The 18,575-nt window shown below is 35.6% G+C and overlaps 1 protein-coding gene across 2 annotated transcripts in view; it reads left to right on the top strand.

Annotated features, from left to right (window-relative positions):
- The window catches only part of LOC114276268 (DNA repair RAD52-like protein 1, mitochondrial), a 160,753-nt gene extending 156,982 nt beyond the window's left edge, over positions 1 to 3,771 (top strand). The window contains exons 2-3 of one of the 2 annotated variants that reach the window (XM_082868866.1): positions 877 to 914; positions 1,024 to 1,160. In XM_082868866.1, coding sequence (XP_082724992.1) covers positions 877 to 914; positions 1,024 to 1,145 — 160 coding nt within the window. In that variant the 3' untranslated portion in view covers positions 1,146 to 1,160. Of the gene's footprint in view, positions 1 to 876; positions 915 to 1,023; positions 1,161 to 3,341 lie in introns of those variants that run through there. The other variant, XM_082868865.1, reaches the window with a different exon arrangement.
- The last annotated feature ends 14,804 nt before the right edge of the window (positions 3,772 to 18,575 follow it).

Raw genomic sequence — 18,575 nt, 5'->3', positions numbered from 1 at the left:
TCGCATTTGCTAGTAAAGCAATATTTTTAGCCTCTCACATGAATTAGATATAGAAATTTCATATTTTTTTTGAATCCTTTTCAAGTTCAAGTATATTTTTATATAATTTACAATATTTTTTCTAAGGATATTATATAATATGCAATATGTATGTGTATATGATGCGTCCCCGCACTCCTATATAATTTTGGATACGTATCCCAAGATCCTAAGATTTAAATTTATGAAAGTCTGATGTTTGGATACACACCCACACCCGATACATGTACCCGAGTCCATGTAACATATTTTAAATTATAGATTGAATGGTTTTTTTCATGTTGAATTAAAGGTAGTTTTTCATTATTTTTGGTTATTCGTGGATAAAAATGTGTTTATTTATATTTGTTGTCATATCCCTGCCGTGTCCATATCCTTTTTTCCTGAAAATCACTATGTCTCATGTCCATGCCTGTGTCCATGCTTTTTAGCCCATCCTTGAACCAATTTTTGGATTTATGGACACCTTTGAATAGGTTTTTGATGTATAGATGATAGTGGTTTTCTTTTGTACATGGGTTGCACCCTGTTGGTGCCTCTTTTTATAATATTATACTTAATTTTTTTTTTAAATTTCTTTTACTCAGGAATGGTGCTAAAACTTCTTGTTATCAATCTTGAAAGGGCTAAAATAATCTAAAGTATGAGTTTCTTTTATTTTTTTTATTTTTTTATCTTATGAACTTTTTCTTGTCCTATTCAACGTTACATTTTATTTGTTACGTAAGGAGCACACTAATCCAATTTATAATGTAGCAATCAGAGTTAAGATCTAATGTTTAGTACTTGGAAAGGAAGGTTATCTGACATTTCTAGTTGTCTTATCATTCTTGCTAGGCATATCGTGAATCGGATTATGAACTTACATGCTCCAGGTACGTTAAAGTTCACTATTTTCTTTCACCAAGTGATTTTAATTCCAATTGCAAGGGGCACTGAGATCTGTGAATGCTGAAAACTTTTCAAATTCTCAATCTATTGTAGAATGGTCTGGTGAGGTTCGAAGCATAACGTATTCGGCTGATGGCAAGTCTGTGTCTGTTGTTTACCGTGTCACACTGTATGGGACTGATGCTGAGGAACCATTGCTGCTTTATGCTTCATAATTTGTTCATTTGTATCACAATATGCATGCATCTTAGATTGGTAGTAGTGACGTACTCATACCTAGTCTGCTTCTGGACATTGATTGGTATTGTTCTAGTTAGTGAAGATTGACAAGCTTAATGTTTTCAAATTGGTTTAGTGTGAATTATTGAAAATGTTTTCTGTTGCTGAGTTAAATGGGCCATTTTGTCATTGCTTCAAGTCATTACCTTGCTAATGCCAAGCATCATATGGAAGTCTATAGTACCTTCTAATATATTATATATGTAGTTAACTTTGCTATCTCACTGGTGACTGCTGGGAATTTTTTTTAACTTATCAAGTTACATATTGAGCTTAATTTTTCTTGAGGCAGGAGCGACCCTGACAGTCAAAACCAAATTATTCTGCATGCTTAAAGCTTGTGTAGAGCATGCAAGATTCAGGCTTGATGACACTTTATTAAATTGACTTGATTTTTTAATAATAAATGTGCATTGCTTTCTTCTATAGTTTTGTAACTTTGGTTAATTGATAGTGCGTCTATTAATGCATTAGATGTTGCATCTCTAGGAGGTTGTGAGTTTGAGCCCCGTGTGGAGTGTCAGGAGTGATCCCCTTTCTTTTTCCCCTTAGATATAGGCTAGAGTAGGTTGTAACAATTGACAAGGTCCTGTCCTAAAGTTCTGGCTTTCCTGTGGCTGGGGCAACCAATTTCAGTGGTTGGCTTGGAGACCTATTATGTAAGCCTAAAATCAATGGAAGTTGCTGAAGGGTACTATCATTTGGCATGATTTCTAATGTATTAGTTTCTTTGATCTCTTTTGCTTTTTACTTTCTGAGATTCTTCCTGTTGGCGCTATCTGCATTGAATGAGGAAAAGGTATTGGCAGAAGTGGATTTTATTTCTTTGTTAAAAAGAAGAAAACAGGTATCTATTAAAGTTGATGGTAATGTTGTTGAAATATCAACCAAGGGTCATTACTGATGGATTTTCTTTCCCTTTCATATAAGTTGTTTTAACTATAATTTGTAGTTCTTTAAACCGAATTATCCCAATGTATAGTTCTTTGATTCTGTGGCTGTACCACAAGGAAAAGTGTGGCTTTGAAGATTTAAACAAGGGTTTGGAGTTAAGGTTTGAAACATAATGGTTACCAGGCGTTGGTCCTCCAGACTAGATAGTTAAATTAAAGAAACTAAAAATAGATTTGCAATAATAGAATTTCAGCAGATAAGATTAATAAAGGGAAAGTACCTTATCTCTTGAGGGATCGATTGGGATCCACGCTCGAATCAGTACAAGAGTTCAACACTCATTTTTAATCAAGAGAAACTCTTCACTCTACTCTAGTATCCTTTATAGAAAGGAGCCTGATATGTAGAATACTAGCCGATCGCAAAGATAAACTTTCTCAAAATTGCTCCATCTAATAAAGCAACCATATAAAGTTCCAGCAATAGAAATTTTATAAACTAATACTAGGCTAGATAGTAGCCCTGGAAAGGACTACTAGCTTAACTTAAAATTTTTGTAAGGGAAATTCTAACCAGAGTAGAAACTCCTAAAAATTAAAATTTCTAACAAACATGACTTTCTATGCAAGAGCTCCTTTATTGGCTAAAGATTTCTACATCATCCGTCTATCCTTTATTAAAAGTTTGTCTCTTCTCAGTGGAGAGAAACACGAAGGGGCATATATAATCGGTTAAAAAACTCATCTTAGGTCAAGGGCTCAAGGAACTGAAATGCATCTTTATGTAAAATGCACCTGGTCTACGAACTGTCTGACAGATTTGTGTAAAATGCATGTGTTCTAGGAACTGTCTGACAGATTTTCATTTATTTATTTATTTATTACATTACTCTATTTAGGGTTGTTATGTCCATTTTTGGAATGTCAAGAAAGAATGTAATGGGTTTTAAATAATTTATAGTTGGTGGCTTTTAGATATTGTAACCACGTCTTTATATAAAAACTATATTATACAACGTGTCAATATAAATTTATTTATTTCTTTTGCGTGTATAAGATTGTTCAACATTATTACTATTTTTTTTTAGTATGTGCCAATTCTTTCTCTCTCACTCCTTCCTGTTTCTTTTCTTTTCTTTTTTTTCTTTTTTTAATTTTTATGAATCTCAATAGGAAAATATATGTGTGAGGGAACTGACCTCGGTTGCTCTTCACTTTTGTTTTTGTGTTTTTGATAAGATATACAAGGAGTCAACAGGTACTGCTCCTGTAAATGATGCAGGCTATGGAGATCCAATGCAGAAGGCAGAAGCAATGGCATTTCGTCGAGCTTGTGCTCGTTTTGGTCTGGGACTTCATCTCTATCACGAGGATGTGTTATAGCCAAGCAACATGGGCTTTGTGTCAGGCAATTTTTAGTTTAGCGGATGACACTCGGATCACATTTTGTGTTTTAGTTGATTTTGTTTTGTTCTCAAGAGAGAATCGCAGTAAACCAGATATTTTGATGTAAAACAAAATCAGCTTATCTATTGCTGTCTGCAATTGTGATTTCAAAGCGTAGATTTCTGTATTTTATGTAGTATGTTTATTTAGTGATGGGAATGTTGGCTTTTGATATTGGTAAATTTCTGAATACAAACATGTGGGCACCGATGAATATGAACAATATTGCTATTGTTAAATCTGCAATTCTTACAATGTACATTGCTTATGCAGTTGAAATTGAAACTACTTACATTTTGCAGAATTCAAATCAAAGTTTTTGAGACTTTATTTATTTATTAATGTTATTTAATGCTCGGCAGATTTTAGCATTTGAATTTAGTTTATAAAGCTACAATTAGGCAGATTTTAGAACTTGAATGCTGGTTTTCCCACTTCATCTACCTATTGATTATGTAAATTTTACCCAAAGAGCAATGCCTCAAGTTAAGAATTTTGGTTGGAAATTGTGTTTCAATATTTTACCTCTCAAACCTCAAAAATCAAAGACTAGTTTTTTAATTATATTAATTTTACATCTAAATTGTTTTAATCTGGATCAATGTGATTTCTGTCTATCACCTTTTGCTTAAAATTAGGTGAAAATTGTTGAACAAGACACCGAATACTTTTTTTTGGAAGGAAAATTAAAAAAATTCATTGTACTTGTCAAACTATTCCTCAAAAATCATTGTATATTATCAAAATAAGAAAAATACTTGAAATCCTCATTTCTTAGAGATTTGCACAACTCTCTTTGGATCTCATGTATATGTAAGATGTACTTATGTATGTGTGGGGTCCATACCATCAATGGTGGAGATCTAAGGAGGTTGTGGAGGCTTTCAAAAAAAAGGGCTCTCAATCATTGTTGATCAGAATAAATATTTTGGGTTAACAACGAGATCTTTTGCTCTCAATCAACAAATGACACTACCACCTTACATCCCAAAAGGAGATCCATGACCTTATAACAAGACAATTGGCTCTACGGCCATCACATGTAAGAAAAGGGTTTTGAGCCACCTTGTGGCTTCGGATTCCCACCCGCCTAAAAATATCAACAACTTGAGCGTATAGCCCAATAATAGCGTGCAATTAGCATGTTCAATATGCAATCATAACCTATGTGATCATAATGTCATACAATATATAAATGAAGATGATTTTCTCAATGCAAAACACTTTCACAAAACCAATTTGAATTACCTCATGCATTTATTGTTTACTTAGTTCCATTTTCACAAAACAGAGGAGTGCAACGCTGTAATTCCCAACTGGACACTAGTCATTATCCAATTCCATTTTCAATGATTTTCAAGTTATGTATTGAAGTCAACCATGAGTTACCTATGTCACGCCTATATGTTTTCAATCTCAAGGATATGCATGTGCACTGCAGGTCCAAAGCCATCCTAGTTTTGTGCTACTAATCGATTACTATCAACCCAAATACCTTTAACTAGACCTAGTCCCACCTAACAAGAGTTTAGTTGTGTCTAGGGATGCAATTGGTTTGGTACGGTCGGTATTTAGGTAAAAAATTATACCGAACTGACAATGTCGGTTTTGTTATTTTGAACACTAATACAGACTATTTCTCCCATCAAACCGTACCAAACCGAACTGATTGAAATGGTTCGATTTGGTCCGTTTTAATCGGTCTAGGATCTTTCAAACTTGAGCCACTTTTAAATATAATTACAAATCTATGTAAAAATATTAAATTAGTTATTTGTCTACCATTTCAAACATATCCAATCCATCCATTTAATAAATAATTTTCAATTCCTAGATTAATAAAAATAAAATCAAAAAAAGTTTAAAAATACTAAGGTTTTAAGAATAATGAGTTAGAATTAAGATTATATATAATAGGAGTTTATAAACTTAGGTTATAAAGATGTTAAGGTTAATTAATTAAGGTTAATAATTTATCATACTTATTAATATCATTATATTATTATTACAAATACAATATATGTTGAAGTGGTCGGTTTCGGTTTAGTTCGGTGCACAAGGTGCTTGAATTGATCTCAAACCGAAAACCGAAAAAAAATCAAATTTAAAATCGCACAGACCAATCCTTGTTAAAAAAATAGACCAAATATAGCAGTTTAGTTCGGTTCAATCGATTTGGTCAGTTTTTTTGATTTTTTTTACGTCTCTAATAGTGTCACAACACCCAACCTAATTCACTAGAAAAGATAGTTTTAGAAAAATTGTGGAAACATATAAGTTTTTGAAGAATTGGGATTTACTAATCTTCTTGTTAGTGTATTAACTCAAAATGTGTGACTCTGAGTTTTTGTTTAAGGAAACAAGAGTTGGGATCAAGGGTTTACAATTATGAGTCGGGAAGGTGTAGGCACTTTACTGAGCGCTTTTAGGTCTCATTTGGCAATATTACTTTTACAGTGAATTACATTAACAGTCTCTACAGTTTGGGACTTGTGCCACTTTGATCTCTGTCTTTTCAATTGTGACACATTTGACTCTGAATTTTGAATCTTGTTCCAAATAAGGACAATTGAAGATACCATTGTTTAATTTCAAGGGTAAAATCGTCAATTTAATAAAATATAAACTAATTTGACAAAAATAAATGTCAAAAAAATATTTTAATTTTTTAAAAATTATTTTTATCCACCAATAATAAAATTATGTAAAATTGATAAACATTAATACAAATTACATGATTAATTTTTAAAAATTAATTTTATATGATTATCATCCAAACACATAATAAAAATTAATTTGATAAAAAAAATAAATAAATGTCTAAAAGATTTATCAATTTTACATAATTTTATTTTTAGTGGATAGAAATAATTTTTAAAAATTCAAAAATATTTGTTTGATATTTACTTTTGTCAAATTAGTTTATATTTTATCAAATTGACGAGTTTGCCCTTAAAAAATCTAATGAAAAATCTAATGATCCAACAACTATTATTTCAGCATTATGCTCTTATTTGATCATGTAGCTCCTCGCTCTCGAGATCACACATGATACCTAATAAGGGTCGAGAGTTTTTGAAAAAGTATTCATTCACCATTATTTGGACATTATGTGGTTAGAATAGTTTTGTAATGCTTCACTCTCAAGATCGTACGTAATATCTAATAGCATTTAGGATACTTGAAAATACCAACTATTGACATTAGAAGTTGTCCCAAATCGCCTCTTGCTCAAGTCCACACATAGCTCCAATTGAACACGGGGTTTTAGGCAAAATATCCCACAAGTCTTCTAAGAAGTCACATATCTTGATAAACTTGTAGCACCTCGTCTTCAAGCCATAACATGCAATCCCAAATAGAAGTCAAGTATTTTCTTTTTTGGGAAAATGGTTGTAGAGACTCATGCTTAATAGTCATATGCCATTACTCTCAAGATCACACAAGACTCTCAATTTGGAAAATTTAAGAAGGCAAGTCCTCTAAAAGAAAAGAGGAGATGGGAGGAGAAAAGACAATTGGGTGAACACTACTATTCATTTTGTGGTATTGCATTGAATAATTTTGTGAGATAATTGAAAGGCAAGAGGGAAAGGTTGAGTGAACTGGTAGTGGGGACATTAGAAATGAAAAGTGGGGGTGGTAGCTTTGACTGGCATGTGGCATGAAAATTCAAATGCATTGATATCTATCTACTCTCGATCTTATGATTCATTTGATTCATTTCATATTCTTATAACGCGTTAAGTCTTTTTAATGTGAAATGACTCTATTGCCACTATTTTTCATATGAAAATAAGTAAATACTGTTGAAGCATCCAACGCAAAATTAATTGGCAATGAATAAAGAGTCCCATATATTATATTAACTAAGTTTGGATAACTTAGATTGGCAATGTGGGATCAAGTCTAACATCATACATCTTGTTTCAAAATCATTCCAAAAATAAATAAATTTAAATATAATATTCCAAAAGAAGAATGCTGAGATTGTTTGCTAAATTCCATAAGAAGAACCTATAAATTTAAAAAGTCCAAGATTTGTTTTATTCCCTCAATCAACGACATCGGTAACGCTAATTAAAAAAAAATAGAAGTTCATGTATTTATTGCCTTCCGTAACCTAACATTTAATTTATGGGTTTCAACACAATATCAAATCAATATTTATAACTCAACGTAATATGAACATTCACATAGGCTCCATTTGATTAGAAAAAAAAAAAAATTTGGTAGAAAGTGAAAGTAAACAAAAATTAAATGAAAGGAAAAAAAATAGAAAATAAAATAAATTCTCTTGTGAGTATTTGATTAAAATGAAAATTTTGTAAGAAAAAGATAGAAAAATTTAAAAATTTAGTTACAGATAACTCACACACACATTAAATTTTTCTTGTGTTTTCTTGTGTTTTTTGCAAGAAATAAAAAATTAGTTACAATGCTAATATGGGTTGTACAAAAAAATTAGTTTTCTTATACTTTCCACCACTTTCAAGCTAAACAAACTCATTGAAGTTGAATTTTTTTTCTCTTTCTTTCACTTTCTATCTATTTCATCCTAAACAAACCAAGCCATAAAGAAAATGTACATATTCAATAACAATGTGAATATTTTACATCGATATGAATATCAGATACAATATTCAATAAGGGTGTGAATATTTGTATCATAACATAGTGTTTATCATAATAGTGTGTATATATTTTGTAAACCTCAAAATGATAACATCTTTGAAAAAATAATAGTATGCATTTTACTTTTAGATTAGTATCAATGTTAATATCATATCAGTGTAAACTTTCACATCATTACAAACGTATATTAAAGTGATTGTTCACATCACACTAGTGTCAATACTATACCGGTGTGGCATTGTATTTCATATTATTGTCAACGTTCATATAGTGGCATATTCACATCAAAACACTGATTCGAAGTATTATAAAATAGTGAGTGTTAGTAAAAATTATTTTAATCCCCAATCGATGGGAATTGCACAATAATTTAAACCAAACAATCAAACAAAAGAAATAGGTGATTGTATTCTTGATTCAATGCCTTAAAAATATAAGGACTTCTTTGGAACAAAGTTACAATCGACAAAAATTTGTTTATATATTATTTAGTTTCTATTTCCACATCCCTATTTATCTTAGTGCATATTATTTCTCAATACACACACTCATAAATTTGTTTAGATATTGTTTATCTCATTCCACACGGCACATATTTTAATTATCACCCTTGATTCAAATATTGTATACATACTTCCCACCTAAATACACACCCACACAGCCTCCGGAGAGAAGAACACAAGACCCAGCGGATTCTGACCACCGCGCAGCACCCTTCGGGCTTCTCTCTGCCAAATCTGTTTCTTTTTGGCTTTCTTTGCTTGGGACCTTTTTTTTTTGCCTCATGGGTTTTGTTTGAAATGTGTTTCTCACGCTTTTTCTCCATTGGATTTGATGTGGGTTAGTCTTGAAATCATGTAAATCTGTTTGTAAGTTGGTTCATAATTTCAATTGATAACTTCCAATTGGACATTTTTGGTGCTGCTTTGGAAGTTTTGAAGCAAAACCCTCATGTTAATCAATAGTTTTTAGAGAGATAAAGTAGGAGGAAGATGTTGGAGAGGGATAGACTTGCAAAAGAAAGATGCCAGAGAGAGAGAGAGAGACGCGGAAATGAAGGAGAGGAAAGACACCGGCGACAGAGGAGAATAAGGAGAGCAAAGCATAAGAGAAATGGAAAGTTTGTTGGTGGTGGTAGAAAGAAGAAGTCTTACCACCAAATTTAAAACCTAACCCTCTGTTTGATTGCTGAGAAACAGAGAAAAGTGGAATGACAATGAAATTCCTAAATTAGTTAATCAAATCTCCAAAAGAATATGATTTATTGGAATATAAAAATATCTCATGGACTAATTGGGATACAAGTACATGAAAGTTAATTTTTCCCTAGATTTTCTATTTATATATAAAAATTTTATACAAAATGATGTGACTCATTTATAAACATTCGTTGGAATTCAAAAAGCCCACCACTACAAATCATAATTGCATATTGTTATTGTCACATCATTCAATATTACTTTTGATAAAGTATAGAATCTTTGATATTGTGATTTGTGATTAGAATAAGAAAAACTAAGTGTACAAAAATGGTACACAAAATGGGGCACAGACAATACACAAAGGATGGGTCCTAACTATGTGGGACCCACATGTGAGATCTACTCTTTGTGTTTTGTCTGCGACCCATTCTGTGCCCCATTTCTGTGTTTGTAGTAAAGCTCGATTAGAATTCAATATCTATAATGAATAATAATTCACAATCAAACAATCATAGATCTAATCCAATTATGAGATAATTGAATTAGATCTACTATCAAGCAACAATAAAATGACATAACTTTTACCTGAAAAAAAAAAAATCACAATTGGACTCCTCCAATTATGATGAAAAAATCATAAGTCAACGACACAAAATAATCCACTAAAAAGACAATGGAATTACATAAAAGAACTCTTAATTACCTAGCAAATACACACCTAAATTGAACCAAACTCGTTGTACCTCTTCCAACACTGTATTTACCTCGAAATTGCTTTACCTAATGTTGAATCCACAATGCAAATATTGAATCCATGATGATGAGCTACTTTAGAATCCACCGAAGCTTTTAAGCTCAAGTTTTTTGGAATAAACCGATGAACATCTCTCTATCAAAGTGTAATTGAAGTAGAAATCTCTTGATGATCTTCAATATAAAGCATGTTGATCAATTGATCATACTCAATTTATCAAGGTACACATGTAGATCTCACTAGAAAATTCTCTCTTTATTTTTTGCACTTCAAGAATGAATATTTGAGAGTCTCACTTTAGTTCTAATTAAAAAATGTACTTTTTAAGTGACTGTAACTGCCTCATATTGCTTGAGCGCAACTTTGGTCGCTTCAGCAAACTTTTTGACGTAGCAGGATTTTTCTTTCAAATTTTGAGAAGCTACAAGTATGTCTTGAGTACTCGAATGCAACTTTGTTCGCTCAAGTGAACTATGAAGCCCTACTGGATTTGTCTATTGGTTTTTGAGAAGCTACAAGCTTGTCTTGACCGCTTGAGCACATAAATCTCCACTTCAACACAAACTGCTTTACTCGAGCACAAACTGGATTGGATTTGCATCTAAAATACTCTTATTCTCACAAAAACAAAAGAACAAATGCAATTATAATTGACTTGTGTTTTGTCCAAAGGAATTTCCAATTATAAAAGGCCTAACAACTTTTTTTTTCTTTTAAATTATGTATGTTTATTGTTTTTGTAATGCCCTCAAATCTCATTAAACCTCGTCTTAGCGAGATTTTAAGAAACACGTGGTCACCAACCTCGAAGGATAAAGGTCGCCTTCTCTTATCATCATAACTCTTCTATCAGCTTTGAGTCGTAGCTAACCTCTTTCAAATAAGAGCAACTTCCTCGGTCGTCTCTCGAACTAAATCCGGGCCCAACATCGGTGCATCACTCACATCGGCCTAACAAACTGGTGATCTACAAGGTCAGCCATACAAGGCCTCAAACAATGTCATCTCGATACTTGCCTGATAACTATTGTTATAGACAAACTCAATCAACGGTTGGTGTCTTTCCTAAGACCCCTTGAAATCAAGGACACAAGCTCTAAGTATGTCCTCTAAAATTTGAATAGTGTGCTCACATTGCCCATCGGTCTAAGGATGATAAGTGGTGCTAAGGGTCAACTTAGTTCCCAATGCCTCTTGAAGGCTTTGCCATAGCCGAGCAATGAAACAAGGATTTCTATTCGAAACAATGGTCATCGAGACCCCATGAAATGAAACTATGTCTCTAGTGTACAACTCTACCAAATAATTAACTGAGTCATCGGGGCACATAGGAATGAAGTGTGTAGACCTAATCAACCTATCAACAATCACTCAAATAGCATCATTACCCCCATTGTGTTCCTGGAAGCCCAACTACAAAATCCATGATAACATGCTCCCATTTTCACTTGACTATAGGTAAGGATTGTAGCAAACTTGCTGGTTTTTAGTGCTCGACCTTCACTTATTGGAAAGTAAGGCATCTCAAAACAAATAAAGCGACGTCTCGTTTCATACCCCTCCACCAAAACTGACGACTAAGATCATGATACATTTTAGTGCCTCTCAGATGCACCGCAAGGCGTGAGTAATGAAATTCTCGAAGTACCTCACCTCTACAAGATTCTGGCACCAATAAACGGTCTAAATATCTCACACTTAAATCTGAATGGATGTTCAAACCCTTCTCTTATTTCCCGTTAGAGATCCTCTCACAGATTGTCTCCACCTCACTATTACCTTGTTGTGCTTCTATGACTCTGCTAATCAAGGTGGGTTGTGCAATTAAGGTAAATAAGGTAGCACCTTGCTAGACTCGCCAAGACGCAAATCAAACTCGTTGATCTCACCTAACATATCCCATTCTCAAATAGCCACGCTTGCCAAACTACTCACGGATTTTCGACTCAAGGCATCGGCCACAACATTGGCCTTCCTCAGATGATAGTGTAACTCAAAATCATAATCCTCCATAAATTCCATCCATCTCTGTTGGTGTAAATTCAAATCTTTTTGGAAAAACAAGTATTTTAGACTTTTATAATCGGAGAAAACCTCAAACTTCTTGCCATACAAATAATGCCTCCAAATCTTCAAGGCAAAAATTACCACTCATGGATAGGGTAGTTCTTCTTGTGAGTTTTCAATTGTCATGAGCCATAAGCCACAACCTTCCCTTCTTCCATCAACACACAACCAAGCCCATCCCAGGATGCATCACAATATATGGTACAACCTAAGCCCCATTCCAAAATTATCAAAACCAGTGCGGTAGTTAACTTGGTCTTAAGTTCTTGGAATGACTTCTCACAAGTCTCGTTCCACACAAATTTGGCACCCCTTTTTTGTCAACCTAGTCAATAATGCAGCTAGTCTAAGGAAGTTCCTTGCAAAACAGAGATAATACCTAGCTAATCCTAGTGAACTCTAGTTTCAAAAGCATTCTTAGGTTGTTCCCAATCTTGCACGACATCTATCTTAGAAGAATCTATAGTCACTCCTTCTCCCTGATACAACATGCCCCCAAAATTTTACTTCCGTCAGCCAAAACTCATATTTCTCAAATTTAGCATACAATTGGTGCACCCTAAGCAAGTCGAGCACTATTCGCAAGTGTTCCTCCTCGGAGGTTGAATAAATCAAAATATTGTCCACAAAGACAACCATGAAACAGTCTAAAAATTCTTTGAAGACTCAATTTATCAAGTTCATAAAGGAAGTTGGTGCATTGGTTAAACCGAAAGGCATTACTAGGAATTCATAGTGGGTGAAATCATGTGAGGTTGTCAAAGTAAGAATAGCTTTGTAGGTGAAATCATCCCGAACCAAAGTGGAGTTCTTTGTTAATGATGTAGTTTTTAATTTGCATCAGGTACAATATTGTATTAGGAAGGGAAGTTGAGTCCAGCCCTGTTTTGCTGCTTTCACTGGAATCTAGCCAATTGGTTGTGGGAGATCTGATGTGTTTTGTGATCTGTGTGAGATCTAGTCAATTAGCTTAGGAGATCTGCTGTGTTTTGTGATCTATGGTGTGTAATATGTCTGCTGATTGCTGTTTTTTGATGCTGCTGATGGCTATAAGAGATCTGTAGAATTTTATTTGGGATCTTAATTTTCTGTCCTTGTTTGGTTTTGGTTTGTATTGTTTTTTGGGTATGGTTCGTTTCGGTGTTTTGTGGTTGGTTTCTCACCAACCCTTGATGGTGTGCTAGCAAATGATTGGTTGATATTATCGATGCCAACCTGGTTGGGATTGATTTCGTTTCCCTATGATGCTTTTTGCACTCATTCCTATTTCTTCTTTTTTGTTGTTGTAGTCCTATGTTCATTAATATAGTCTTTTTCTCTTTTGCTGATAAAAATAAAAATAAAAATAAAAGGAATTCATAGTGGCCATAATGTATGCAAAATGCTGTTTTCTGGATGTCCCCCTTCCTAACTCTCAACTGATGGTACCCCGATCTCAAGTCTAACTTTAAAAAATAACAAGACCGTTTAAATTGGTCAAATAAGTCATCTATTCTACGTAGAGGATACTTGTTCTTGATGGTAATTGTAGACGTCCCTGAACATCCCGGGATGATGAATCCCGTTCTGCTCATTATGGGCTCACTACAGTTCGGACTCTCAAATCGTCACGGTTCTTAATCTGAACCAAAGAGTACAAATCCGGCAAATCATTTTGGAAAACAGATTTTTAGAAAAGAAGTGCCAAACATGGACTACTTTGCCAGATACAGAGTCGCCACCTAAATATTTTATTTTGGGGGAATTTAGGAAACCCTGACTCGTTTGCCTAAGGCCACGTGTCTGTCATCACCAAAGTTGCCTCGGCTCGGGAACATGGGTACGATTGGGGAAGGTCAGCTATGAGCACCCCCTCTCGCCCGATCCGAAGATCGACCTCTACTAACCATGATATCTTGTTTTGAAAATATTACGTGTTCTTATTCCAGTTATTAGCCTAGATTTACTATGTTATGCGTACAGCAAACAAGTATAGACTGGGTCGCCTGAATTGGAACGAAACATTTTATGTTTGTTTGTTTGAAAATGGTTTGATGGTGCTACCCGCAAGTAGGCTAAGACATGAATTTCGCCACCCTCAAGTGGGCTTAGAAAATATAGTTTTGCCACTCTTAAGTGGGCTTAAAACTTGCATTCAATGCATTGTTCCAATTTAAGTAACCCAACCTTCATCCACAGGCATTCATGCAGTTATATCACATAAGCATATAGCCACATGGTAAGCATGCTATCATGTTAACATTCACACTTATGCGAGATGCTAAAGCATAAATACTTTCATCGTACTCTGTGCCAAAACAGTGAACTAGTTAGTAATCATATGCATGATCCTAATTCATGTTAAGATGGCTAATGCATCGCATACAAAATGTCACTAGAATAGGCTCGGCTAATCTATGAATGGCATGTGAGGTACGATAGATAACATGTATTCAAGTTTGATTTGAAATACTATGCAGTTAGTATGATACGCCGAGCCTGGTGCATGCAATACTGATGAATGATGCACGCATGCATAGCATAAGGATGCTAAATTAAATATGCCCTAGTACTAACCATCAAAGCAGGTAAGTAAAAGGGAGAAAGAAATGGGGGTTGGAAGACATGCACATACGCACCCACACTTATTACAAGTTTGCCCTCGTTCGGAGGGACCGAAAGAATAATACAATTTAACTAACTATCAAGCTAATTAAATATTACAGACAATTAACTAGTTAAGTAAATTAACTAAGCTAATTAAGCAGTAAAAGCCGCCTCAGGAAGAGGGCCCAATGCATGCGTGCTCGATTCCGCTCGGAAACCACCACCATGCACAAGTTTGCCTCTGTTTCCCCTGCTCTGCTCCTCTGAAAATTTCACAACTCTCAAGGTATGCTCCATGGACACTGTGGATCACCACCGACCAAGTGGAAACCCCACCGACCATGTCCGGATGGCCATCGACCATTTATTGAGCTCTCGGCCATCAATAATTGGTCAGTCGGCACTCCATGTAGTCAACCGGCCAAGTCTTCCTGCAGAACCTGTTTTGACAGCAGCAGAGGGCAAAACAAGGCATGGCAATGTATTTCAAGCAAATGTGTGCACCAACACATTCCTTATCATGTTTGTGACTCAAAGGGGTATGTTCGTTGATTATCGGACCACCAGTCGCGCATTTCAATGCATGATGGCCCAAGGAACCAAGTCGTGCATTTTGATTTCAAATGAAATGCAATGCATAGAAACATACCAAAGGGGCTTTCAACCTCTATCATGGCTTGATCAAGAGGTGAAAGATACATGCAATGATATGCAACCTAGACATGTGAGCTAAGTGTGCAACATGAAATGCAAACAAGTAAGCATGCAACAGGCACACAACCTAAGCAAATAAGTATGCAAGACATGGAATAACTATGCAAGCTAATCAAGCATGCAACGTGCAACTTAACCATGAAAGCATGCAAGGTGCAACATGGACAACATGTTAGGCAACTTAGCCAAGAGAATGCGTGCCAAATGCAAAGCGATTGAAGCATGCAACACATGCAATAGGCTAAGTATATGACAACACATAAGGTGAGCATGCGACAACATGCAAACAATGGACTTATACCAATTTGGGCAGCCCTATACTAGGCCCAAAACAGTGGCCAACATGCTAAGGAATGAGAGGCAAAACACACACAAACATGCACATGTTAAGGCCTAAACACTTAAGCATATGGAGACAACTTCTAAGCACACTTAAAAGAGGATAACATGGACATATGGCATACATTATGAGCTCTGAAATCATGTTATAAAATGATGCCAAATCAATCTAAACAAGGCAATCGAAGCATGCAAACAAAGTCCAAGGTCTAAGGCCCACCAAAGGGGTGTTGAACTACCCTTAACAAAACCAAACATGGCATGAATTGAACAACTAAAATCAGAGTTTTAGCATGTTAAAACAGAGCCAAAAACACAATGACATGGCATCCTAGAGGCCTAAACATGATGGCATACATGAAGGCACAAACATGGAGCATGAAACACCAACCCTTTAAGGCCTTAAAGGAACACCAAATGCAAGCATACAAACACACCACAAGGACTAAAATGGCATGGCAAGTGGTTCCAAACCACTGAAACAAAGCAAGGATGGCATGCTAGAGGGGTCAATGCTTAGGGCATACAAGAGAGGTTGCATGGTAGCTATACAAAGCAAAGCATGGACTACCCGAATGACCAAAATCAGACCTTCAGCACATCAAAACAAGCACAAAAGCTTCACAAAGCTTGGTCAAAAACATGCTAGAACAAGGCTCAAAGCACAAAGCATGTTAAGGCTAAAACATGGCATTACAAGACATGTATGCAAGGCATGCATGGTGTGTCTAAACCGAGTAAAAACAGAGGTAAAACATGGCAAAATACTACCAAATACCTACTGAAACATGGTCAACATGAGTTCAAAAATGGTGCTCACACATGAGGCTCAAATGACATATATTAAAGACAACAAGGAGAGGGGACCCTCTCCTTCTTAGGACCTTAAACCACCATCCTCACCACTAAAATCTCTCAAGATTGGTGAGGAGGCCCAAACAAGGTGGTCCCGGAGCTCAGCAAAATAGCACAAAAACAAGCCCTAAGAGGGGTCAAACAATCTCAAACAACAAAGTGACCTTAAATAACTATTTAAAGCACTCAAAAACAAGACTTTTATTAGTTATGTACAAAGTCTGAAAATAGTTGCAAGATAGGTTAAAAGCTATACAAAAATGGAGAAAAAGGGGTAAGATTGTTACCCTTGTAGACCTCCTTCACAAATAATGCTCCAGCTGGTTCGTTAAGCTCAAAACCAGTCAAGAACTTCAAGAACAGCTCCCTAACACCTCAGGAGCCAAGGTAAGGTGTAATGGTGGGTGTTTGTGTGCAATAATAAGACCAAACACACACTTATACACAAAAGAGAGAGAGATATAGAGATAGGGGATATGCAAACCCTAATCCAAATATCAGAGCCCTCTGGAAAAATGTTGTAACCCTAATGAAGGGAGAAGAGGCTCCCTCTTATAGAGATTCACTCTTGCAAAGCTTCCAAAACAAGCTAAGCAAGAGTGAAATCCCTCCATACACGTGTATGGAGGGGAGCAAAGTGTATGCCAGCTAGCACAGTTGGCATAAAAATATCTGCAAAAGCAGATGTACAGTGGTCGGCCAGCCAAAAATGCTATTTGACCAAAAAAGATGGCCGGTCGACCACAAAGAGTACCGGTCGGCCAAACATTTGGCCGATGGCAACAAACCAATGGCTGGTAGCCTCAAGCCATGGCTGGTGAGGTGTGGGGATGGCCAACAAGCCATTCTCTGCCCTCCAAAGCAAAAACACAAGTGTTTGGTGCAAAACCAAACAAAAAACAATCGAGTTGAGAGATCCTGAGGCAAGGCTCGTAGCCGAGACCTCCGGGAACTCAAGACGAACACAAACAAGGATGATCACCGAGTGTTCAAACGGTGACGTCCAAGTCTTGAGGACGGTCAAAAATTGGGTATCTACAGTAACTCGATTCAATTTGCGATAATCAATACACAATTGCAATGACCTATTCTTCTTCTTCGTAAAGAGAGTCAACGCTCCCCAATGTGATGTACTAGGGTGAATGAAGCCCTTGTCTAAAAGTTTTTGGAGTTGGATCTTCAACTCATGTTACTCAGTGAGTGCAAATCTATATGGTGCCATGAAAATTGGTGTTGTGTTGGGCGCTAAGTCAATTTAGAATTCAATCTCTCAACAGGGTGGCAACCCGGAAATATCTTCAGGGAAAACATCCAAGTATTCACAAACTACCCTTGGTAAATCACTCCAAACCATGCTACCCTCATTAGCTAAGGAAATAGCAAAGAGGAAACTAAGTCCTCCTCGACTCTTAAGGTCATACAATAGTGGAATCAAACTATCACCCCAATCACATAGAAAATAGAAACAATCCTCGGTAGATGTACATACAAACACTTGGTGGCTCTGACAATATATAGTATCCCAGAAGTGTGTCAAAAGATAGTCGGCGATCTGTGACCTCAATCTAGCAAGAGTAGCACACTGGTTCCAATGTCACTCTATCCCCAACTAGTAACTTAACCCACAAAGGAGACTCTAACTGATAAATCTATAACCCCAAAGCAGAAACAAAAGTAGTAGATATAAATGAATGCGACGCACCCATATTAATCAACACACTAGCCAAAGAATTGAACACAATAAAATTACCTCTCACAACAGAGGATCCTAGCAACTGATCCAGTGCCGTAATAGCTTATGCTCTCTTTTGGCCTCTAATTAACCTGCTCATCTCTCAATGCATGGGCTTGTTGTACTGATTGAGCCAAGGTGGC

Source organism: Camellia sinensis, chromosome 5 (assembly GCF_055761805.1).
Source record: "Camellia sinensis isolate YWXY chromosome 5, ASM5576180v1, whole genome shotgun sequence".
NCBI classification, from domain to species: Eukaryota; Viridiplantae; Streptophyta; class Magnoliopsida; order Ericales; family Theaceae; genus Camellia; species Camellia sinensis.
The sequence above is the reverse complement of the archived record's forward strand: the minus strand, read 5'-3'. Positions and strand labels throughout refer to the sequence as shown.